This window comes from Solanum lycopersicum, chromosome 1, assembly GCF_036512215.1.
Source record: "Solanum lycopersicum chromosome 1, SLM_r2.1".
Taxonomy (NCBI): Eukaryota; Viridiplantae; Streptophyta; class Magnoliopsida; order Solanales; family Solanaceae; genus Solanum; species Solanum lycopersicum.
The window spans coordinates 66,471,529-66,497,522 of record NC_090800.1 but is presented as its reverse complement, the minus strand read 5'-3'; the positions used below and the strand labels follow the sequence as shown (position 1 = coordinate 66,497,522).

At 33.7% G+C, this 25,994-nt stretch overlaps 2 protein-coding genes across 26 annotated transcripts; both read left to right on the top strand.

The window, feature by feature from the left end:
* The first annotated feature begins 255 nt into the window (after positions 1-255).
* Positions 256-4,773, top strand: LOC101268136 (protein INVOLVED IN DE NOVO 2-like). Of its 3 annotated transcripts, none has more exons than XR_011221426.1 (5): positions 256-454; positions 2,556-3,176; positions 3,839-3,907; positions 3,997-4,280; positions 4,497-4,773. XR_011221426.1 is itself a non-coding variant. In XM_069298254.1 (4 exons), exons 2-3 carry the CDS (start codon positions 2,777-2,779, stop codon positions 3,874-3,876), a joined length of 438 nt encoding a protein of 145 aa, XP_069154355.1. In that variant the 5' UTR covers positions 256-454; positions 2,556-2,776; the 3' UTR covers positions 3,877-3,907; positions 3,997-4,456. The 3 variants fall into 3 exon arrangements, 1 of the variants encoding a protein (XP_069154355.1); XR_002028089.3 differs by having other exon boundaries at positions 4,490-4,773; XM_069298254.1 differs by lacking the exon at positions 4,497-4,773 and having other exon boundaries at positions 3,997-4,456.
* A 10,031-nt stretch (positions 4,774-14,804) lies between these two features.
* LOC101268424 (uncharacterized) lies at positions 14,805-21,461 on the top strand. Of its 23 annotated transcripts, none has more exons than XR_011221414.1 (7): positions 14,816-14,996; positions 17,300-17,394; positions 18,154-18,201; positions 18,991-19,207; positions 19,879-19,996; positions 20,402-20,564; positions 20,776-20,914. XR_011221414.1 is itself a non-coding variant. In XM_026030414.2 (6 exons), exons 1-5 carry the CDS (start codon positions 14,957-14,959, stop codon positions 19,989-19,991), a joined length of 513 nt encoding a protein of 170 aa, XP_025886199.1. In that variant the 5' UTR covers positions 14,816-14,956; the 3' UTR covers positions 19,992-19,996; positions 20,776-20,909. The 23 variants fall into 23 exon arrangements, 13 of the variants coding, with proteins under 13 accessions (XP_069154302.1, XP_025886199.1, XP_069154299.1 ...); XR_003246341.2 differs by having other exon boundaries at positions 14,835-14,996; positions 19,879-19,921; positions 20,776-21,461; XM_026030414.2 differs by lacking the exon at positions 20,402-20,564 and having other exon boundaries at positions 20,776-20,909.
* The last annotated feature ends 4,533 nt before the right edge of the window (positions 21,462-25,994 follow it).

Sequence of the window (25,994 nt, the reverse complement as noted above, 5' to 3'; positions counted from 1 at the left end):
AAATTTTCTAATAAATAGAAAATTAAGCTAACTGGGTATAAAAAATGATCTTTTAAAATTTAAAAAATCTTATAATTTTTTTTTTTAAAAAAAAGAATTTTTGAATATATCTGATTGTTCATTAATTAGTTGGATATATTCGAAATGCTCTCATCCTTCACTAAAATATTTCAATAAAAATAATAATAATAAAATAATATAAACTAAAGAAAAATGAAATTAATTAGTTTTCAATCAAGTCAAATCAATTGTTCATCAATCAGTCAAAAATATTAAAAAGTCAGACCAATTTGTCATCAATCAGTCAGATAAAAATTATGAATTTTTGAGTCTACAATATCCATCGGATACTTATAGAGACTGCTCTTTAATCCTTCGAATATCTCCTTGCCGCCGTTCGTCTATGCTGCCGCCGTTCAACACAAAACAAAAGTTTTCAAAACAAGATAGAAAGGTTTGCATGCCAACATTTTCCTTTTTTTGCATTTGGAATCTAACTTAATGATGAGCAAGTTCTACTTCACATTTAAGTTTATAAGTGAATAAGAGAATGAATTTAGATTTTTTAAAGTGAAAATGGTGATTTAGGTTAGGGTTTGTATTTTTTATGTGAAAAGGGGAGATTTAGGTTAAAAAAGAAGAAGGCTTTGTGTTTTAAAATTTAAATTTAAAAAGGGAAGAAGAAGAACATGTGTTCAATGATATGGTTGTAGATGACATGGTTGTTAAATGGTTTTGTATTTAACTTTCCTTGTTAAATGGTGGTGGTTGATACTAGTGGTGGTGTTCATGGTGATGGTTCTTTACTAAATTTATGTTTAAAAGGGAAAGAACAATAACATGCATTCAGTGATATGGTTATAGCTGAAATGGTTGTTAAATGGTTTTGTATTTCATTTTACTTGTTAAATGGTTTTACCTTGTTGATTTCCTTGTTGATGTTTTTCTTTGTATTGAGACCAAACATGTTTGTTAATTGCACTATTCAAGTTGTTTGGTGTATCCCTATTTGATTGTAATCTTTTTCATATTATAGATCCTATCGCATAATTACCACAAGTCTGCCAAATATTTTGATTTCCTTGTTGATGTTTTTCTTGGTATTGATACCAAACATTTTGTTAATTGCACTATTCATCTTGATGTTTGAACATGATGTTTCCAAGTATTGATAACGCATCTTGATCTTTGAACTTCTTCTTGATTCTCCTATCTTGTATAAGTTTGTCTAGTTGTAGTCGCTACTTGTATATTTGGAGTCATTCGTACTTGCTTGGTTTGAGTGCTCATTGTTGTAATTGTAGTAACCCTGTAAGTTGAGGCCTTAACATGCCATATAGGCTATGTAGGCTATGTATCCTCTTCCAGGATAAGTCGCCTTCTTCTTGATTCTCCTATCTTGTATAAGTTTGTCTAGTTGTAGTCGCTACTTGTATATTTGGAGTCATTCATACTTACTTAATTTGAGTGCTCGTTGTTGTAATCGTAGTAACCCTGTAAGATGAGGCCTTAACTTGCCATGTAGGCTATGTAGGCTATATATCCTCTTCCAAGGTAAGCCTCATTATCATCTTTATTCTTATGGCATACATCACAACTGGACACATAATCATTAATCAATAGTTTCATCTTTGGCCAATAGAAAAGTTATGACAGCCTTTTCAATGTACCTAACTTGTATATTTGGAGTCATTCGTACTTGCTTGGTTTGAGTGATCGTTGTTGTAATCGTAGTAACCCTGTAAGCTGAGGCCTTAACATTCCATGAAGGTTATGTATCCTCTTCCAGGATAAGTCGCCTTCTTCTTGATTCTCCTATCTTGTATAAGTTTGTCTAGTTGCAGTCGCTACTTATATATTTAGAGTCATTCGTACTTACTTGGTTTTAGTGCTCATTTTTTTAATCATAGTAATATTGTAAGCTAAGGCCTTAATATGCCATGTAGGCTATGTACCCTCTTCTAGGATAAGCCTTATTAACATCTTTATTCATGTGGCATACATCACAACTACACACATAATCATTAACCATAAGCTCATTTTTGGACAATAAAAGAGTTGCGACAGCATTTTCAATGTACCTAACTGACCCGAATGACCACCAAAGGGAGTGTCATGGAAAAAAGAAATGAGTTGTTGTCTGAGAGCTCCATGAGATCCTACATATATCTTGCCCTTCTTTCTTAGTATACCAGTTGAGTAGTGCCATAAATCAGGCCCATAAATCCTGGACATGCGCATAATATGTGGAAGTTTCTTGTTCCACATTTTCCTTTTTCTGCTCTTCCACTTTTCACTCTGAGCGACCGAGAGTTGCTGAAATACTCAATGCAGCAAGGCAAGTAATAGAAATAACATTTTGTTAGGGGAAGAAAAATCAAGCTAGATTTGATAATTGAGTCTTCCACTTTATCTGTCTTATTTGTCATTGTCTCATAAACATTTTTGCTTCTGGTGCATTTCAATTTCCTTTGACAAGTATTCTTGGTCATTACTAGTTTAGTTTGGTTATCAACAAAACACAAACTGGTATTTAGCTTTTAATCTTATTACAGGTTGAAGATGTCTCATAGAAGATCAGGGAAAAGTGGGAGCACTGATTCAGAGTTTGAAGAGCTAAAGTATAAATACCACGGAGATTTAAGAGATGATGATCTAATGGTTTTCCTTGGATGGGGATAGTAGCCAACATTCCTGTTGAATATCAGGGAGGGAACTGTGTAGGTAAAGGTGGAACATATCTAAAAAAATTGTGGATTGAGAAAGGGTTAATCCAATGAAGGTTCATCGGTTATGGAACTACAAGGGTCACATCGGATATGCCATAGTTGAATTTAAAGGGGATTGGTCGGGATTCGCGAATGCTATAGAATTCGAAAAAGCATTTGAATTGGATAATCATGGGAAGAGAGATTGGAATTCAGGAAGAGGACGAGATAGGAAAATGTATGCTTGGATTGCACGTGATGAAGATTACAACGCTGGGTCATTAATTGGTACTCATCTCCGTAAATATGGAGATCTTAAGCCAGTTTATGAAATACAAGAAGAGAGCAATAGGAAACATTCAGTGCTATTACACACCTTGACCAACGAGCTAGATATGAAGAAGAATATAAGCAGAGTAGAGCAGAAGGAATATCAAAAGGAGGAGATGGTCCAAAACTACAATGACGGTGTGTTTTCCTTTTTCCTCTTTGTTGTAAACTAGTTACATAGTATATATCTCTATATTATTGCTTCACTTTTAACATAATGCTAAAAGATACACCTGGCAAAATTTGTAACTCATATCATGAAGTTGTGCTTGTTCTTTTGTTTTTTTCCTCCTCTAATGTCGTATGATCTGTTTACCTGAGATGGAGATGATGTGGGCTAAAACATTCAATCAGCTCAATGATTTTATACGTGAGCATGAGAAAAGCAAAATTCAACTTGAAGCTCAAAAGCAACAATTCATGCAATAAGAACTAGAATTGAGAAAATGTGACGCACTTAACGAGAGTGAGTACGGAAAGCTACATTTCCAGAAAGAGATGGTAAGAAAAGAGGGCATACAGAAAACTACTCATTTTTTTTTGCAGGTGATGCTTCAAAAAAAGGGAAAGCGATGATACTCTTTGGGTCTCTAAAATACTGCAGCTGTTCCTTTTAATGATATTGGACATAATTTATCTACTTTAAAGGAATTACTCGAGCATATCATGTGGTCATCACCGCCTTCCAGCTAACATTTTGCTTCTGTGATAATATGGTTACATGAATCAATTCGAATACCAGGTCGTTGGATGTCTTCTGATGCCTAACCTGATAGCTTTTTGAAATTCTTTCACTGCAGAAGAGAAGGGCAATTTAGGAGCAGAAAAATGCTTATGAGAAAATGTTGCAAATGGCTGATGATCATAAGGTATGCTGTGCACTTTTGGCTTAATACAACCTCTTTGAAAACATAATACTCCATAGCTTTTGCAATTGATTTTGAGTTTATCCTTGCAGAGAGTAAAGGAATCACATTATAAAAGAATAATTGAATTGGCAGCGAACCTTGATCAGAAGCAATCACTACAGTTGCAGATTGAGCGCTTGAGAGGTTCAATGGAAGTGATGCGACTCGTGAATCAGGAAGGAGACCTCGAAGCTAAGAAGAATTGCAGTCAATTCAAAGAGAAATCAAGAAGAGTGAAGAACTTGATAGGTTGGAAACACTGAATCAAACTCTAATTATAAAGGAAAGAAGTGCAAATGATGAGGTGGAGGAAGCCCGTAAAGAAGCAATCCATGTGAGCATTTTACCTTTTTAATTCATCCTCATAAATATTTATTTATAATGAAGCAATGCGATTTTGCTGTAAGTATTTCTATAACATGAAAAGATGATTTCAGTCTCAACCTGCCAATCAAAACTGTATGAACAACAATTTTATGTGCAATCTTCATGTTTTTTCCCTTTGCTCTAGTTAATTAGTGCTTTGATGTATTTTCACGCAAGGTTTAAGGGAGAGAGGTGCTTTTATCTGTATCGAGAGAATGGGGTTGAAAGAAGGAGTTGCACACATAATGAAGTTGTGGAATGCGCGTGAGAAGTTTGAGAGTTGATTGTCATCAACATGATTAATCCTAGTACGCAAGCTGAACTATTACTAGGAGTTCTGATTCTGCAAAAACTTCATTAGTTTTACCTTCATTTTGCTCTAAATTTCAAACCAGACAGTTTGTTCTTTATATGGTGCTTTCTTTTGTCATTAGATATATTGCAATAGAGTTTGTTCTTCATCTGCTGCTTTCTTTTGTCTTTATAAAATTACAGCTTCAAGTATTGTGTGAATTTTGAGCACAAACACTCAACAGCTATAAATACACATGGATCAGTGACCAGCACGAAATTTAAATGAATTTTTTTTTCATTTTTCCATTAAAAACTTAATAATAATAATAATAATAATAATAATAAAAATAATAATAATAATAGTAATAAAAATAATAATAATAATAATAATAATAATAAGGGAAAAGGGTCTGATATACCCCTCAACTTTGTCATTTAGAGCTGATATACCCCTTGTTATAAAAGTGGTTCATATATACCCCTACTTGTAAACAAATGGCAAACATATACCCTTTTCCTCTAACGGAAATGAAAAAAAAATCTAAATTTTTATTATTTTTTTCTAAAAAATATAATCCCATATGAGTAAATTTAATCCTCGTCAAACATATTTTTTTTTACTTTTTTTTTGTTTCAATGACTAATTTATAATTATTATTTTGATAATCAAATTTATTTATGTTTCACTAATATTTTTGTAAAACTTATTGTAGATGACCAAATTTTTTCTTCAAATACGAAATTAAATTACAATAAACACAAAAAAAATAGTTTAAATTTTTTTTCTTTAAACTAAGGAATGAAAGAAAAAAAATAAATAAGAATAAGAAACTCAAATAATTTTAATAAAAGAAGTCCAAAAATAATTTATGCATGAAAAAAATTAAAATATACCTTGAACTTTGATAGAAGAATCATATATACCCCTAAATATTTTTTTAAAAAAAATTCAAAGTAATAAATATAAATTTAAAACTAATTTTGTAACTTCCGTTAAATGAAGGGTATATGTGAGTCATTTTGTAACGGCAGGGGTATATGTGAGCCGTTTGTATAACGGTAAGGACATATATGAGTCATTTTTTATAACGAGGGGTATATCAGCTCCAAATGACAAAGTTGAGGGATATATAAACTCCAAATGACAACAATAATAACAAGAAATAAATAAATATTATGGGATGCTAAAATTCTACCCTTGAACTGTAGGAAAAGGTTTAAAAATACTAGATTATAGAGGTAAAAATTGGACACGCAATGCGCCTGACTTCAGTGGTTTGCAGACATTCTTCTTTATTACTATCCTGATACATAATTCAGTGATTTTGACAAGCATAAAGGTAAAAATTGCTTTGATTAATATGGATGCATATAAAATATGTCCCTTAACTATTCATTCATATTCTTTAATGTAAAATCTTGGCAAGCTGATGGATGTGTCCCTCCACCTCATCATTTGCACGTCTTCCCTTTATAATTAGGTTTGATTCAGTGTTTCAAACCTATCAAGTTCTTATTCACTCTTCATGATTTCTTCTTGAATTGATTGTAGTTTCTTCGTAACTTCGAGGTCCCCTTCCTCATTCATGAGTTGCATCATTTCCATTGAACCTCTCAAGCGCTCAATCTGCAACAATATTGATTGATCCTGATCAAGGTTTGCTACCAGTTCAATTTTTCTTTTATGATGTGATTCCTTTACTCTCTGCAAGGATAAGCTCAAAGTCAATTTCTAAATTCTAGTTCTTGTCGCATCAAATATTTTATTAAGATGTCAGATGCAATGATCCAGCCCCCAACAAACCCCCTACTAGGCCCCCTACCCCTACAAGAATTTAAATTTAGTTAAAAATACTTTCAACTTCAAAATTTCATTCCCCCCACCCCACCCCTACCACCTCCAATTCGAAAAAAAATTGAATTTTTTTTTAAAATATTATAATTCAAATTTAAAAGTAAACTAGGTGAAGGAAATAATACACTAGAGTCTTTTCAAGTTTGATTTTTTTCAAAATTTACTTTCTTTATACAAGAGTCTTTTCAAACTCTTTTTTTTTTATTAAATTTTTCTTTTTTACAAGGAAAAATTACACAAGGGTCTTTTCAAACTTTTTATTTTTTTCAAAATTTTCCTTCTTTACACAGTAGCCGCAACCGGTCACTTCAGGCGTCACTCGTCGGCTTCCCACTTTTCTTCATTTCTTGTTCGGATTACTTTACTAGTAACCACAACACTTTTCACTTTTGAGTTTCGACGACCGACATTAACCAACAGCCGACCACTTTTCACTTTATGCAACGATCAACGACCAGCAGCGAAATTTAAATGAAAAAAAATTAAAATTTAAAAATTTCTGATGAATTTGATAAGTCATTTTTCCATTAAAAACATAAAATATTTATAATAATAATAATAAATAAATAAATAAATAAATATTATGCGATGCTTGAACCGAAGTATTTTGGTATTTTAGTTTTCAGTTCAATATTTGGTATATATTTTTATTTTATTTTTTATATTTCGATTTGGTTAATAATTTTCAGTTCAATATATATATATATATATATATATGTATGTATATGTATATGTATATATATATATTAATTATTAATAGTAAATAATAAATATTATAATTTAAATTAAAAGCTAACTAGGTCAAGGAGAGAGTACACAAGAGTCTTTTCAAACTAGTTCTTGTTGCATCAATTATTTTTCAAGATGTCACGATGTCACGATCCAACCCCCAACCCACCCCCCTACTAAGCCATTTACCCTACAAAAATTTAAATTTAGTTTTTAAAAAATACTTTCAACTTCGAAATTTCATTCCCCCCACCCCACCCCACCCCTACCACCTCCAATTCAAAAAGAAAAAAGTAAGTTTTTTTTTGTAAAAAAATATTATAATTTAAAAGTAAACTAGGTCAAGGAAATAGTACACAAGAGTATATTCAAAGTTTTGTATTTTTCAAAATTTACTTTCTTTACACAAGAGTCTTTTGAAACTTTTTGTTTTGTTACTAAAATTTTCTTTTTTAAAAGGAAAAAGTATACAACAATCTTTTCAAACTACTTATTTTTTTTTTCAAAATTTTCATTCTTTACACAGTAGCTGTAACCCGTCACTTCAAGCGTCACTCATCGGTTTCCCACTTTTCTTAATTTTTTGTTCGGATTACTTTACCAGTAACCGCAACACTTTTAATTTCTGGGCTCCAACGACTGATGTTGACCAACAGACGAACACTTTCCACCTTATGCAACCGATCACCAAAATTCAAATGAAAAAGAATAATTAAAATTTTAAAATTTCTGATGAATTTCAAAAGTCATATTCCATGATAATAATAATAATAATAATAATAATAATAATAATAATAATAATAATAATAAATATTATGGGATGCTCAAACCGAAGTATTTTGGTATTTTAGTTTTCAGTTCAATATTTGGTATATATTTTGTATTTTTTGATATTTCGATTTGATTTGTAATTTGTGTTATTCGGTATTTCGATAAATATTTGGTATTTTGATTTACTGAAAAATAAAAATTACAAACCGAAAACCAAATATTATAATATATATATATATATATATATATATATTAATTATTAATAGTAAATAATAAATATTATAATTTAAATTTAAAAGCAAACTAGGTGAAGGAAAGAGTACAAAAGAGTATTTTCAAACTACTTTTTGTTTTTTTCAAAATTTTCTTTCTTTATACAGTAGCTGCAACTCGTCACTTCAATCTTCAGGCGTCACTCATCGGTTTCCCTCTTTTTTTTATTTCTTGTTCAGATTACTTCACCATTAACGAAAACACTTTTCACTTCTGGGCTCGGAAGACCGGCGTTGATCAACAGCCGACCACTTTCCAATTTATGCAACCGATCGACGACCAGCAGTGAAACTTTCTAAATGAAAAAAAATTAAAAAATTGTAAACTTTAAAGATCTTATAATAAAAAGATCGAACTAACAAAAATTGAATTGTAACACAAATCAAACAAAAATAATAAAAGTGGAATGATTTATTTTGATTCGGTGTTCGGTACATGTTGTACAAGAACCGAAAAATAAAAAAACTGAAACGGGACCGAATGACCAGCCTATATTAATTATTGTGCATGCACAAATTAAAAAAGCCAAGAAATTTTTTAACGGTGATTGAATTTAAATATACTATGTAACTTAAAAGAAGACTATATAACACAAAAAGTATTTTTCAAATTTTGACCTAAATTAATTTGAGTATAAAGAAATTTTGATTGGACATTTCATTGAAACCGACTACTACCAGAGCTTTCCCCCTGTTCTCTTCTTCTTGTTCTTTACTGTGAAGAAAAAGAGTTAAGTAAAAAATAAGAAAAGTTTACTGTGAAAATCAAGAGTTAAGTAAAGAACAAGAAGAGTTAGATGATGGAGAAGGGGTTATTGTTGTTATCTTTACCTCTTCTTCGACTGGAACAATATTTGTTTTGGAAAGATGAAGAGCTTCTTTCACTCTTCATTAAAGAAAAAGGAAACCATTGTTGTTTTGATAGTTTTGGGAGTGACCTTTTTCTCTGTTCAACTCGAGTTGATGTTGTTGAATGGATTTTCAAAGTGAATGCTCATTATGGTTTCTCTGCATTGACTGCCAATTTGATACGCTCAAACTTACTTTTCAAATAAGAAGTAAAGCGGTTGTATCAAGTAAAGAACTCAACTAATGAGGTTGGGATCATTCCCACGAGGAATATAGTTCAGACTTAACTTCAATCTATTATTACTACTATTTAGTCAATTATTTCCTTGGAAAGCAAAGACAATAAAAGGGGGATTTTTATTTCTAAATGAATAAAAATAACTAGCTAAATAAAAGTAGACCACTAACAGATTCAAATGTTGGAGTTTAATCAATTAATAAAAGTAACTAGGGTTTACGTGTTCCCCACATGTTCCTAACTTGATAACTCTAACTATAACAATTCTTTTCTAGTATCTTGCATGTTAACTGATAAGTTATGTATTTCTAAATCCTTGGACCGGCATCTAGAAAATTTCACTCCGCACCTTGGTCCGGCTACGTGTGTTGCGATACCAACACTTACCTTTACCTCATATTAAGTATCGTATTCGATGTTTGACTAAGTTATTGTCTCGTATCAATCAATACTAGCCTATTAGATAGTATATACTAAATCTATGTTGATAATTATTTTCCTATTATCTACCTCCTTGGTCCGGCAAGTAGCATTAAGGCGAGTTCTAATGTTGGTCATCCGTTAAATAGACTTGTAAGCGAAAGAATTATCAATACATGCAAGACACTATTCTAGAATTGTTATTTTAGTTAGGTGTTACCTCATAATTCGCCTATGGTTCCCACAACCCTAGTTATAGTTACCCATAGTCATATTTACAATATCCAAATATGTAATATAAGAATTCATTCACTTACTTCAAGAGAAAGAATAAAATCCAGAAGTTCACTTGATTAATCAACAAAATCACCAACAATCAATTACTGAAACTAATTGAAGACTAAATATTCTCCAAAAGTGTAATAATAATCACCAAGTCTAATCCACAAAAGAAGCTAAAATAACCAATAGTCTAACTATAAGAGAGTCTAATCATCAAAGAATCTAATCCCAAAAACGAGGTTTCTCAAAATATTTATAAAAAAACAAAAACCTAATTAAAGGACTCTATTTATTGGAAATCTGTCAAAATGCGGTTGGGTCGACGGACCTCGCGACTGGTCGTCATGGTCACGATGGGCCGTCATGGACTCCGTCGTCCCATACTTTGCAAATTCTTTTTTTTCTCTCTTGATTATCCTCGACGGTAGGTTTGACGGATCGTCACAGGCACAACGATCTGTCGAGGGTCTCCTTTCCATAACACTTGAACTCTTGGAACTTGGGCACTGGGACTACTTCTCTGATCTTCATGATGAACCAGCAGGACGGACCCTCATGGCAACGACGGTCCGTCACGCACTCCGTAACCCCACACTTGGTCAGACTTTCCCATCTCCTTCAGCAGCTTTACTACGATGCCACCTACGGACCATCACGGGCATGACAAACCGTCACAAGCTCCGTAGGTGGTACTTTTCTGCATTTCTTGCTCAAAAACCTCCACGTCATCTTTTAGACAGATTTCCTGTAAATAAAGAGAAACTTACATAAAAATTAATGCAAAAAGGCTTTTGGACAAACACTAAACTTTAGGAAAAAGCATTAAAAATACCGTGAAACCACGGTATATCAACACCCTCAACTTAAATTCGTTGTTTGTCCTCAAGCGACGCACTATGACTCACTACAAAATCTTTGTAACATGTTTTATCTTTCACAATCATTTGGCTATCAATCCCGATCAGGCTCGTCATATTTATGAATGCTATGACTATTAAGCTTGAATTATGTGGAATCAGACCATGACACAGACTTACCACGCACTAATACCTATCCTCTTCAATTTCTCACCGAGGTGCTAATATTTCCGGTATTGCAACTAGTGTCTTCACTTCAAAACAATATCCTCATTTTTCACACAATGATTTTAGTTTGAGTATAAGGATTACTTTTCCAACACTCACTCTCAGAACAGATTCACAACTCATTCATACATATTGCCATAAGTTTGCCCTTATTTTCACTGCTTTAAGTTCGCTATACAACTTTTAGGATCATGATAGGACTTTTTAGCTTGTTACATAGGCTCAAGGTTAGGTAGGGTATATTTAGGTATACTTTAGTGACTTTTTTCCCTTCTTGACATATCGGCTAAACATACCACTTTTTATCATTTTATTTCACCCAGTTTCTCATATTTTTTCACCTTGCTATTTTTCCTTCTTTCTTCATTTGTGTAAGTGACTCTCTTCCTTTCTTGCTTGTATTTCTTGTATTTTTTATTATTTTTTTTATTTCACTTTTCTTTCAACTGATTCTTGAGTCACTTTACTTTTGTTCTTTCTCTCTCTTTGTTCTTTCAACCCCTCTTTCCAGAGCATTTCTCATAATAGCCACCCTCAACTCATGACTTTGCCATGAGTCAAAGTACACAATACCCAAAGTTGGGTAAGGGCCATAAAAAAGGTTGTTTACTGCATTAGCCACCCTAAACTTATGCTTTTGGCATAAGCTGAGGTGCACATGTCCAAGGAGGGACCAGGGCCAACACATCATTCCCAGAAAAGGTCAGTTGCGGTGAAAAAGAAAGGTCTAGTTTAAGCTCAAATTATTTAGATAAAAGAAGGATTAATTTCATTTGTTTTTTTATTTAGGCTAAAAATGGGCTATATTGAACAAAGGCCTATGCTTCTTTCTTAATTGTTTATTACAACTTACTTTTAGCAAGACTAACCAGGAAAGTTCTAACTCAGTACAAATAGTGGACTATTAGAATCTTCCTCACACTCACTTGATATCTCATTACTCTACCAGATTATCAGACACCAAGTTCGAATTTTAGACTTAGGGTCATGTAGTGGTGTACCTCTATGTCATGCTTAGAGTCACACATTTATCAATTACTATGCCTAGTCATGCATCATTTTCATTTCATCAGGATATCATTTTAGTCATCATGCTTCAGAATTAAACTATGTACACAAGATATAGACATGCCGGTTCAACAGTAAAAATAATCAGTCTTTTGAGGGAAAAGAACACATGCAAGAAAACTCCAAAAGAGGATAGTGAATTGGTCTACTCAGACTTCACCCTAGCACTCACTTTCCATTTACCCCACCCCCTATAAAAAGACATGCAATTGTCCCCAATGCATAATAAAAATTAAGATACAAGAGTGGTAGGTGAAGCAAACCTGGGGCGCGAAGCGCCGACGATCAGTAAGCTGGTGGGTCCGATTCCCCGAACCCACTACCTCTGTAATCTCATCCACCAAGTGGATTGTTTAGATATTTAATGGTCCTAACAAATGCTTCGTCTATATGGTCTCATGTGTGTATATTATTATCTCGCAACTTGATGTTTGCAAAAATGTTGGCACAAATAATATGTTTACATGCACAATTTTCTTCAGATAAGTTCATTCAATGATGGGATCATTGACTCACCTAAAGGGGAAAGTAATTGAGAAGAAATAAATCTGAAAATTACTCTTGGAGTAATAAAATTGAAATTTAGTCATATAATAGTAAATCAAAAATTTACTAAAGCAAAAGGCACATGTCGTAGTAAACTTGGAGTTTACGAGTATTAATAATTTTATTACTTGGCATGAATAATTTGGTCATCCCAAAGATATGCATACTGAGTAATGGACATACATTGAAAAACTATAAGATTCTTCAAGAATTCTTTACGTTGCTTGTTCTCGTGATAAAGTTTATTGGATCAACTAAAGTTGGGACTAAATCCCTAAATTCTGAAAGGTATAAAAGGTGAATATGGGCTCATTCACCTATCATGTGATATAATAAAAAGATACATCTATAAGATAATTACATGTGAGTTTGTTGTCAACCTGTAGTTTGACACTCACAAAATTGTTTGTGCAAAAATAATTGAGTTAAGAGCACAATTTCAGAATATGTAATCAAGACAATTTATCTTGATAATATTGATAAATACTCAAGATATTGTGACATTAAGTGTCTGAGATAGTGAAATCATGCTTGTGGAAATAAAACTCCATGTGTTGATTTGTAATATGATACCGCATACAAAAGTATTTGTATGCATCAAACCAACAAATTATGATCAGATTTTCTTTCTGTTAATTTATGATCAGGGACCAAATATTTTATTTTGGTATGTAGTGTATAATCAACGAATATATAATGATGCACAAAGATAGATTCTCCAAAAGATTGAGATATATGTTAGTTTGTCTAACATAAGGGGGAGACTAGAAGCAACGCAAGAGATGTAAATACATCTATTGAATGTCCCTTAAGAATAAAGTTTATGATATGCATGAAGCATGATAGACTAATCAATTCTAAATAAAATAATTCTTGAAAAAGGGGGAGGATCAAAGAATCAAAATGATCATAATAAGGATACAATGTGCTCTTGGAGAGCCTACGACAACACTTTATAAAATCCCATGAGAGGGGTAGCTACCTAAAAATAATGAAGTGATGAGATCTCAATAAGTTTTGTCGTATTGTGAATCAATACAAAATTGTATATCGTTGACGATATCTTTGATACAATAAGGCGCAATATTGTAAAAGATATGAGGATATGAATTCTACATCTATTAAAGCATGCTTGTATAGAAATAATTATCAAGTGAAAAGTGGAATGATGCATCTTGGTAAGTGTAAAGCTTATTTGACTTGCATTTTATGCACTAAAAGATGTCATACATCTAATATTGAATGTTGTTACTTGACAAAATTGATATGAAAATATCTAATTGGTTCAAAATCTAAAGCATATACAAGTTTTTGGAAAACTTGTTTATCATCCTCATAAGGATTAAATAGATTTAAAATGCATAGAGCATATAAAAGTATTATTATGCATGTTGATGACTAGAATTGGAACTCTTGGCAATAGATTATTTGCTTAAAGAAGTTGAAGTAAGGAATTTGCAGAAATTTTTGCCCCTGAAGGGAAGATTTATAAAAGCAGATAGAAGAAAGCATATTTCGTCAAGTTTTTTTCTACACTCATAAGCTCGTAAGAATGGTGATATCAACATACAAGAGGCCTGTCCAAGTAATATTATTGTTGATTATTCACCATGTCTCTACCAACTACAACTTTCAACAAGATGGTGCACAAGTTTGGAAAACGAAGATTCTAGTCTCTGAATTGATGTTGTCATTAGGGGGAGTTAATACGTGATGTACTCTTTTTTCCTCACAAGGTTTTGTCCCACTGGATTTTCCTTGTAAGATTTTTAATGAGGTATCCATAATACGTATTATAGGATATTTGTACTCTTTTTCCTTCACTAGATTTTTTTTCTACTGGGTTTTATCTAGTAAGATTTTAACGAGACACGTAATCTACCGACATTCAAGGGGAGTGTTATAAACAATTTGTATTATAGTGAATGTCTAATTATGTGGAGTCCTTGTAGGATAGGGTTAGGAATGCTACTTGGAGACCAAGTAAGGTTTTCCTTATAAATAAAAGATTCATTGTAAAGAAGATTGATGGAAGATGTATAAATCCTGAATATACTATGAATAAGAGATTTTTTATCTTTGCTCTACTTTTTTATTCTAATTTTATATAGTTTCATCACATATATAATTTTTTCAAATGAAACCTTTATCTTTTTTACTATATAAATGTGAAGTAAGAATTTGAAATGATTATTTATAAACTCAAATCATCACCCTCTTAAAACACGGCCTAACATGCAGATAGAAAAGGGGCTAAAAGAACATTATTCTGCAGGTATTTAGGCCGCTTCTCTGTCGTGGTATCGATTGAACACTATCAGTAGTTATGGATATTGAATGTGTATGTTTCAACGTTAAAAACTGATTGTTTCGTTGGTGTTTATAATGGCTTTAGCATCTTCTTCTCCTCTAACTTACATTCCTCTGCCATCTTCCAATTCAGGTGGTCTTTTCTATCACCCAATGTGTGTTGGTGTTGTTAATTTGAGGTTTTGGGAATGGTTAGGACTTTTCTTGGGTTTATTGGTGTAGTGGGTGGATATCAGTTCGTTTCATATAGCTACCTTGAGGTTTGAGATTTTGTATTTTACCCTTGGATTTAACCCTACCGGAAATTTGCAAATGGGGTTTTTACTCTGTTTCAGTGGTTGGTGGACGGTGGTGGGGATTTGGTGGAGGGTGGTGTTTCTTTCTTATTACCATTCTCGACTTACCATTTTTTGATTTTTGTTCTTTCTAAAACTTCACCAACTCTGCTAGAGTTTCTATGATTCTATGGTTTCAGAACAGTTTTGAGGCTAAGGTTGCATACTACAATCAGTAATTGCTATTTCGGCACAAGTCAACTGGCATGTGTTCATATCCTGATGATCTTATATTCTTTTGTCATTTTTGCGTTTTGTTTTCTTGTGATTAGTTTTTGTTTTTTTGGATGGTGAGGTTAGTTCCAGGTCAATATTCTTATGACCTATCATGCATTTGAGCAGGTGGTAGGCATGCTGATCATGAAGTAGTTTTAAAACCAGTCCCCATTTATATCATCAGCCATGAATCTCAACTTCCAGCCACATTTCTCTACCCTTCTCCAAAAAATGAGATGGTTGTTGGACTTGACTGCGAGGGTGTTGACCTCTGTAGATATGGAACTCTATGTATTGTGCAGGTTCTTTTTCAGTTCTCACATGTTCTGAGTAGATACCAACTTTGTGCTTCACTTGATTTTCGATATTATGATGTTATTCAGCAGTAGCTTTGTAAATTTATTATGAGTAACTTTACTTAATACATATGTTTTCTTGCAAAGCAAAAACACATTGGTAGTTTGATACACTTCTTGAAGAATAAGTTTGTATAAGTTGCAGACATCCAGAGAATTATCTCCTAATCTTTCGTTGCCTGACAATGCAAAAAATGTAAAACCTGTAGATATAGTCCTCTTTAAGACTTTATGCATCCAAATCAAATACCTGCTCTGTTCCAAAATTAATGGATCCAGTGCCCGAGGGCATTGGTAAAAACTTGTCTTTTTGGCATCCTTAGTCCAATCTAGTGTATAAATTGTGAGGTTAAATTGATTGTCTTGGTTGGTTAGGTGCTTCCATGCATAGTATCACATTTTTATAGGTATTTTGGTAGAAATTTACGTTCTTTTTGATTAAGTATGGATTTTGACCTTTCCTCATTTAAATTAATAGCTTGCTTTTCCGGACGCTATCTACTTGGTTGATGCAATACGCGGTGGGAGAAAGTTGATTAACGCTTGTAAACCTGCTCTTGAATCTGTTTATGTCACAAAAGTTATCCACGACTGCAAACGGGATAGTGAGGTCTTATAGGACTTTTTTTAGCCTCCTCTTGTTTCTCCTTCCCTCTTGTATCATTTTTGTCATGTTTTTCCTCTTTCTTTTTCAAGCATTATTCTATTAGTTTGGTATCAAGTTGCACAATGTTATGGATACCCAGGTTAGCTTCTGGTACTTTCTTTCGAGCTACTTGACTGCTAGTTTCTCATGTTATCCTGTGAAATTCTTTTTAACTTGAGTAATAAGTGATTCACACGTTACTCTCTAGCTGCTTAACCCGACCCTTTTATACTCATTGCATGTTTTCCCTTCTACGATCTCGTATGTATGATATTTGTTTATGATCGTTCAGCTGGATTGTGCTGATTTCCAGCCGTGATAGTTTTGATTTCTACACTGGCTCTGCTTGTTTCTCTCTATTGTTTGTTAAATTTACTGCACCATTTTTGTGACTTCTAACTGATTGGGGTTGTATGTTATTTTTGAAGATGCTCAATTGATGAAATCTGGGGGGGGGGGGGGGAAATCAGGACCTTTATATGGTGATTTGGCGTCAAAGACACTTTTCTTTTTTAGTTGCTGGCTATGATGATTACTGCTTCCTCTGTGCAGTAAAATTCTCTCTCGGATTATTAAATGAATCATTTCTCACTGATTCTTTATTCCAGATGTGGTTTATTTAATGATTATCACTCCTGAATATTAAGTTACTTCCGACAGAGAAACAAAGTTGCTTTTATATCACATTGACTGCATATCTTTCTATGTTGTACAGATAGCTTATTTCTGATTGAGGAACAGTTGGGGAAGAAGAGCTCACTAGATGGCCATATCTCTTTGTGCGCCTTCTTGCAGATCCACGTTATTGTGGTACTATGTCCCTGTTCTGCTTCTATTTATCTTTTCCCATGTGGTGACTGCATTAAGTATATGAATGTTGAGTGCTTAAATGCAAGAATCAGTTTGGTTCCTGGAAACGTTTTGATTTGGTTTTGAGAAAAACAGAAGACATCATCTAGGATTTGGTAGTGATTATGTTTGCTCTTATGGTTTTTAATCATAAAAAGACAATGAAAAGAATTGCAAATTTCTTCTTTGAAGTGCATCTCATTCTTTGAGGAATGCCTTTTCAACATTATGCTAATCATGCGTTTTGAGAGATGACATTGGGAAGATATTGTTCTGTAAGTTTTGACTAGGGAACAAACCAATATGCATATTTCAAGTTGTCATGGTGCTGTAATGAAATTCAAATTAATGGGGAAAGGAGGAGCAGGAACCTTTTAAAGGAAAATATTCTTTTCTGGTTAGTTCATCACTTCGAATTGTAATTGAAGAAAACAATTGAAGCAACAATTCTATAGTGTACAGCAAGTACTCTTCTTGATACTGGCAATATAACCTCAAATATATTTTGCACTTCCACTGGAGTTTGTGGCTCTAACCACCTCTCCTCTCTGACTGCTTTGGCTCATGAAATCCTAGGTAATGCAATGAACTTTCATGATGATCATCACTAGAAAAAAGGTTGCTATGGAAAATTTCTCATTGTTGGTTCTAAAATAGAAGTTCATGGACAGATTAAGTTGCTAAAACACTTCACTTTGTATCGTTTTTATGTGATTGCAGCTATATATCATACGTGGAGAAAAAAGAAGTTGTTCCCTTCTGAGGGAGGTTGGATTCTGTTATACCTTTTCCTTTCTTCAGTTGACATGCCTACCATGTGGAACCTGCATCTTTGGATATCATTCCCAGATAACAGTTTAAAGCCTTACAGAAGAAATGAGCATTTTGAGAAAGTTCTTGGATGGTTTTCAAAGACTTTGGTAGTAGAGAAATATGGAAATAATTACCAAGTAGGCAACTGGCAACAATTAGTCTTCCAGAAGTAATGAGTGTGAAATAAACCAAAGTCTTACCATGCCTCTCCGACCCCCAAATAAAAAGAATACAAAAAGGGGAAAAGAAAGCCATCCTCATGTCGGTGCTGTTGGAAATGAGGATGGGTTGACAAGATTCTCATTGGTTATTGCTCCACTTAACTATGTCCTCTTTGAAATAGCTTATTTTTTATTTCTTATTACACTGGTATTTGGGATGTCTTGCGCTCACCTAACCTTCCACCAGATACCTGCTACTTTCCACTGGCACAACTAAACAGGCAGAAGGGAAGAAATTGCATAGTGTTTTTCTGTTCTCTATGATTTGAACCTTTAGACCTCATGGCTCTTCAAATAGTTGTCGATCATATATAAATGGTATTGCATTTAGATAGCATACTGGCCCAAAAGGCTTCAGGTTATGCTCAGTTATACTTGACAGCAACCTTTCACTTCTCAAATTTATGTTAATCTTAGATTAACTATATAGAGCTTCTTTCCATGCTTATGTACTCCCTTTTCCGCACAATATCATGGCTTATGTACCTTCTAGAGTTATATTGCTTAGTTCCTTTTTATACAGGATCCTCAGTTTTGGACCTACCGACTATTATCTGAGCTGATGGTCCGTGCAGCTGATGATGATGTTCGATTCCTTCCATACGTATTCCATAAGATGATGGAGAAATTGAGTGAAGAATCATTGTGGAAACTTGCAGTTTGTGGTTCACTTTGTTGTCGGTGTTTCTGCATTAGTGACAATGAATATGCTGATTGGCCAGCAATCCCTTCTATTCCAGGTGATCTCGAACTCTCCACCAAGGCTATGAATGCATATAGTGGTACCAAAAGATATATGTTGTTTTTTATGGATATACTTTTATATAATTGTAGAAGGTTCTTATCCTTCATGACTATATTAAGACATTGGAGCCTTGTCCTGACTTTTGCCGGGTTTGATCACCTATAAGTTAGTAGAAAATTAAGCTGCCCCATGAAACACAGAACACAAGAAGTGTTAGATGTGAATTTAAAATAGTACATGAATTTTGATTTTTAATTTGTGAAAGTCTGTAGCTTATCAATTTTCTAGACATTTTTAGCCAATACTATGTTGGTGCATTTCTGCTGAAAATGTGATTAGTCTTATCAGAGTTCCTCAATGTGGAAAGAGAAACTTTAGAAGACGAGATTTTGTCCATACTTAATGTGCCACCCGGGAAAATGGGATGCGTTATTGGTAGAAAAGGATCCTCAATTTTGTCAATCAAAGAATCATGCAAGTAATTTTGTCAATAGTCCATTACTGCTCTAATATTGACAAAAGTGATTTTCAAATTGATCAGCCAAACACAAATTGCTACTCTCCAAAAGTTTTTCTTTTTTTTTGAAGAACACTTCTCTATAAGAGATTTTGGAAGCTTAGCCAAACATGCTATTAGTGGGGGTCCTAATATGAAACATTTTGCAGGGCAGAAATCCTTATCAGTGGATCGAAGGGAGCGCCAGACAAGGTTGGTAAATATAAACATGTACTCCCTCCCTTCGAACTTATGTGATGATTCGATTGGACATGGAGTTTAAGAAAGGTAGAATAACTTTCGAAACATGTGTTAATAAACAAGCCATACACTTTTATATGTGAAGGAGAATTTTCAAGTAAATTGTATCTTGAAATATGTTTAGTATTATAATTCGAGCCTCGGCAGAGGCTAAAACATTAGTCTAGACGAATTCTTCACATTTGTCCAAGCATTGGTGACCAGAGCTATCCAATACTAGTGATGATGAGAATTGAGGTAGCAATTTCCCCAGGAATTAGTTGAGGTACAAGCTGGTCCAGATACCATGGTTATTAGAAGGAAAAAAAATGGACTACTCTTACCATTATTGTATTTTTGGTTTTAGATGCAACCAAGTTCTAAACTTCAGAAGAGCCAGTGAAGGATTAGTTAAGAAATTTGAAGATCTAGACTAATTACATCTATTTGCAGCGAAACGATGGGATGAGCCACATTGGGTGTTGGGCTTGTTCACAGCGTATGTCTGGATGCTTGAGGCCAAGTCTCGCAAGACAAGAACCTCACACTTCTGGCCCAAGGTTTTCTGTCCTCACTCCAAGGCCAGCTCTGGATGAGTCCCAGTTTATTTGAAAAAGTAATTGTCTGCACCTGTTAAATAACGTGCCTGCCTGAGAATTGCATTTTAGCATGTAAATATTAACCTGGGAAACGAAGAAGTTGAGTAATATAATTTATATTAAAAGTGCAAGCTAACTATAGAATGATGGCTTCGATTATTAATTTTTTTTACGGGTTGAGGGATGTTGATTTGATATGTATAACTCCAATCTTGCCTGTTTGATCAGGTTTTCATCATTGGACCCCTGAAGCAGGTAAGGAAAGCAGAAGCCATGTTGAGGGGCCGTATGTTGTGACAACCCTTTTGCTGCACCTGGAAGCCAGAGCTGTGCATTCATATTACCCGATCATCAAACTACACCATCTCAAGTGAAAACTATATCGCTTCTTTTTGCTAATATACAAACCCTGATCTCCCATATGCCAATTCATTTCACTTTCGACAGGGTTTTAAATAAATGCATCTATTGTTGAAAAATTAAATTCGTACTTATTTGACACAAGAATTTGAATGTATTTAGCGCCTAATACTTGTCTTACGTGACGAGACAGACATTGTTCTATAGGTCAATTGTGAACTTGACTGGTGGAGTGGGTCTTGGGGGGTCATTGTCATGCCCACGGAGTGGCCAGCTTGGGAATTTTGAGAATGATACTAGATAGGAGTGGACTATAAAAATCTAGTTGTAATTGTTGTAGTGGGAGCCATGGGGGGATAGTTCTAGAAAATGTGGAGAAAGTGACAAAGGGATAAAAGCTAGCTCTTCACTGTGACTTTGGGGGATTGCGGGGACAAAAGAGGTCGTTGGTGGGCTTAAGGCCATTGAATTTGAAACATCGGCACTGTACAGCAAATGTTTCTTCAAATATTAAGAATCCTCTTCAATGCTGAATTGATTTGATGTTGGCTTTTCTTTTCCCGATCTACTACTCTCTCTGCTTACTTTTACTACGTCACTTTTGACTAATCAAGAAAAAATAATTATCTGTGTTTTTTCCATTTTTTAAAACATATTGTTTAGTGAAATATTTATATTAGTTGTTGTTTTATTAATAAGTGTATCAAGTTAAACAGCGTGTTATCCCATCGACTTGTGTAATTGTTCATTTCTAGTAAACGTGAGCGTGAACTCTAAGAAAAACAGTTCCACAAGGTTGGTAATGATGGGTTTGGTCTAATAAGAATTCAAATTTGCTAATATTGGACCGAGTAAAGTTCTCGTGAAACTCTACTACCCTTAAAGCTCATTTTTAATGTGAGACTGTATTATTCGATGAAGACAACAACAAATAACGATAAAGCTTCGATCTTAAGCATTTTGAGGTTGACTTTCTTAGTTTGCGTTGTCTATGCCATTATATTTGAAGTCGTCCAAGTTCAATTTATTATTTGAAGTCACTTCAAAATAATTCATCTGATTGTTGGTCAATTTATTGTTTAGTAATTTCATTTTATGTCTTATTACTATTGTTAGAGAACTAATTTGTGGTTTTTTAATTCATGGATTATGGTTAGTGCCAGACTCACGTACTTATACAAGGGTAATCCTAAAATCACTAGAATTTTACTGTAAAAATCGAAACTTGTGCCTAATAACCTATTTGATCAAATTTTTAAAGTTTTAGTTTATTTCTAAAAGTGCTTTTGAAGATAAATAATTTGGTAATCAATTTAAAAAACACTTTCAAGAAACAATCAGAGTTCACATAAGCACTTTGAAACTTTTTAAAACAAGCATTGTCAAACAAAATATAAATCAATGATTGAATCTCTTTTATCACTATTCTCCACTCTTTTCTTATATTAGGGGGATTGATAATTTATATATAATACAAAAATAATAACTTGCAATGTTGAATTCCTCTAAAATAAGAAAAGATTGTTGGAAAAGACTTTAATACTTTGGAACTTTCCTTAATCAATGACTAATCTAGTGTCTTCGATACTTAGTCTCCCCCTTTATTTATAAGTAAAAATATGTTCTTTTAATACCTCGGATTTGAGAAGACAAAAAATGCAGCCTTTGCAGAAATTGGTGCCATTTCGACGGAAGCCATCCACGGCCCGTGGAATGACCCACGGACAGTAGGTATTGGCCAATCCGTTTTCTAAAATGTCGATAATCAATAATAAATATATAATCTCATTCTAATAAAAATATATTAAAAGAGATAGCAAAAAAAATAAATAATTCTAGAAATATCTTTCTATATACGAAGGGAATGATGATCGAAGATGAAAATGTAACTTCACATTAACAAAAATCTAATAAGAATGACAACAACAAAATTAAAAGTAGTTCTAGAAACATCTTTAGTTATGTTATTACTATTATCTTATTTTTTTATTACTTCACTTTTTTTAAAGTTATTGTGTATCTATTCATTATTCTATTATTATTACTTTAATTTAATTATTAATAGTTTTCTATTCATCATACTTACTAAAAATGTCTACTTTAATATAAAAAATTCATTATTTGAATATATAATTAATTAATTTCACTTTTATTTTGGCTATAATTAATATACCTCAAAAGAAATAAGTGTGAGGAAGTAAATATTGCAAGTTATTTTTTTGTATTATATATAAATTATTAATCCTCCAAATATAAGAAAAGAGTTGAGAATAGTGATAAAAAGATATTCAAATCATTGATTTATATTTTGTTTGACATAGCTTTTGAGAAGCCAAAAGTGCTTGTTTTAAAGTTTTAAAATGCTTGTTTGAACGCGGATTGTTTCTTGAAAGTGTTTTTTAAATTGATTATCAAACTAGTTATCTCCAAAAGCACTTTTAGAAATAAACTAACTTTAAAAATTTGATCAAATAGGCTATTAGGCACAAGTTCCGATCTTTATAGTAATGTAACATTCTAGTATTTCTAGGATTACCCTTATATAAGTATATGAGTTTGGCACTAAATGACCTTATTTGGCATTTTTCGAGTTTTTGAGCTACGGAACGATCCCTAGGCGACTCTAACTTATTTTTCACCATTCTTGTGGTTAAAGGTAAGTTTTTAACACCCCGAATTCGTTTTTCGTTTTGTAGGATGTAATAGAATGGATCAATATTGATAGGAAAGGATTTCTTGAAAGATTCTATGTTGGAAAAAACCCTAATTTAGATATTAGAGATCATGGGTATGATCTAGCGTTTGTTAGAATTGTTAGTAATCGGGGTAATTAATGATTGTTTATTGATTCCCGTATGTTATTAATTGTTTGTAATTATTTATCGACCAAGAACAAGAAGAACAAATTTAGGAAGGGAAGAATCAAGTTTTTTAGGGATTCAAGCTTGTTTCGAGGTAGGTGATGGTTGTGTTTTTATGATTGTGTGATGTTTGTTTTTTCTTGCTTCATTTTGATAAATTATTGTCACGACCCAAATCCGGACCGCGACTGGCACCCACACTTACCCTCCTATGTGAGCGAACCAACCAATCTAACCTTAACATTTCAATGTAATAACAACAAAAGTAATGCGGAAGACTTAAACTCATTAATAAAAATCAATAATCAACTTCTATAACTCAAAAACTTATCATTATCCCCAGAATCTGGAAGTCATCACCACAAGAACATCTACAATCAAATGACTAAACTAAGAGTATTCTAAAAGCTAAAAATACATAAGGAGCTAGTCCGTGCCGGAGGTTCAAGGCATCAAGACGTGACGGAGGAGATCCAGTCCAAGCTAGAAGTGTTAGCTCACCCTGAAGATCCGGTGTGACGAAGACTGGCTTGAATTACTGTTGAGTCGAAGATGACGGCACGTTTGCTGCATTCCACAATTAAACAAGAAGAAAACAATAAAAGTAGGGGTCAGTACAAACACGGGTACTGAGTAGATATCATCGGCCAACTCAAAATAGGGAACGGTATATATCAAGTATTATCATAAATCAACTATAAAACTCAACATGTAACAACAACAAGTACTATAATCATCAATAAGTACCATCAAATTCACACATGAGGACTCAAGCCCCAATACCATACTCATTTGGGAATCATGTTCGTTAGATTGAGTATATTAACATCTTTCAAGATTCATTATCTTTCCTCCTCTTGTGTCGGTTCGTGACACTCCGATCCCCTAATTCTATGTGTCGGAACGTGACACTCCGATCCCCTACATGTGTCGGAACGTGACACTTCGATCCCCTACATGTGTCGGAACGTGACACTCCGATCCACTAAATCTATGTGTCGAAACGTGACACTCCGATCCACTAATATCATTTTGTAAAACATCAAGCCTTCTCTATACCAAGGCATCCTCAATCCCATTACTTTAATTCATCAAGCCTTCTTCTATACCAAGGCATCATCATTAATAATGTATATTAAAGCTTCTTTTCAATATTTGGGATTCAATATTTTTGATCATGCTTATCTTATCACAATCACATAATCATATTCATGCAAACATACAATTAAGCATATAGTAGGGTTTACAATGCTACCAATACATATCATTCTCTATTAAGAGTTTACTATGAAAGCATGAAAACCATAACCTACCTCCACCGAAGATTAGTGATCAAGCAAGCAAATTTTTCTCCAAGCTTTGTTTCTCCCTTCTCGTTCGATTCTCCCTCTCTCTCTTGTTCTTTCTATTTTTTTTATTCCAACCCTCTTTCTTTTACCCTAATTAGTATATAATTAAGAATAAAAGATGGCAATAATACCCCCACTAATTAACTTAGGGTTACCTCTTTTAACCCCTCAAAAATTTGAGTTATTAATATAAACCCACGAACTTTATAATTAAGGCAAGAATAGTCAAAAACGTCCCTTAAAACTTAACCAGAAATCCGACTCTGCCTGGGATTTGCGCAACCTGTGACGGGTCGTCGTGCCTGCGACGGTCCGTCCTGCAGGTCGTCGCAGAGTTCAGAGACCCAAATTTCCACCAAGGGTCTGTGACGGTCCGTCACACCTGTGACGGTCCGTCCTGCCATTCCGTCACAAAGTTCAGAGAGTTGATTTTCAGTACCTAATTTCAGATTTTCTAAGTGTTTTGGGACGAGACCCCCTCGACGGTCCGTCGTGCCCATGACGTTCCGTCGCTTCTGCCAGTTTTTCTAGAATTGAAGTCTGTTGCTCAAAACGACTAAATGGGTCATTACATTAGATACCAATTTACCCATCGTTCGTCCCCGAACGATCAAAAGAAGGAAAACAAGGGCGAAAAGGAGTACCTGAATCTGTAAACAGGTGTGGGTATTTTTCTCGCATATCTGCCTCCTTCTCCCAAGTGGCTTCTTCAACCGGTCGATTCTTCCATTGCACCTTGATGGATGCAATCTCTCTTGACCTCAACTTGCGAACTTCTCTATCTAAAATAGCAACAGGCTCCTCCTCATAAGACAAGTTCTCATCAAGCAAAACTGAATCCCAACGGATAATGTAGTTTCCATCCCCATGGTATCTT

What these genes read in the sequence shown, in the direction of transcription:
- LOC101268136 (XM_069298254.1), top strand. Translation starts at nt 2,777, where the DNA reads ATGAAGGTTCATCGGTTATGGAACTACAAGGGTCACATCGGATATGCC. An exon ending in GGTCCAAAACTACAATGACG is followed by an intron (nt 3,177 to 3,838) that starts GTGTGTTTTCCT and finishes CTTTCACTGCAG; the next exon opens with AAGAGAAGGGCAATTTAGGA.
- LOC101268424 (XM_069298198.1), top strand. Translation starts at nt 14,957, where the DNA reads ATGCAGATAGAAAAGGGGCTAAAAGAACATTATTCTGCAG. An exon ending in TGCAGATCCACGTTATTGTG is followed by an intron (nt 17,395 to 18,153) that starts GTACTATGTCCC and finishes ATGTGATTGCAG; the next exon opens with CTATATATCATACGTGGAGA. An exon ending in AGCAATCCCTTCTATTCCAG is followed by an intron (nt 19,208 to 20,775) that starts GTGATCTCGAAC and finishes CTGTTTGATCAG; the next exon opens with GTTTTCATCATTGGACCCCT.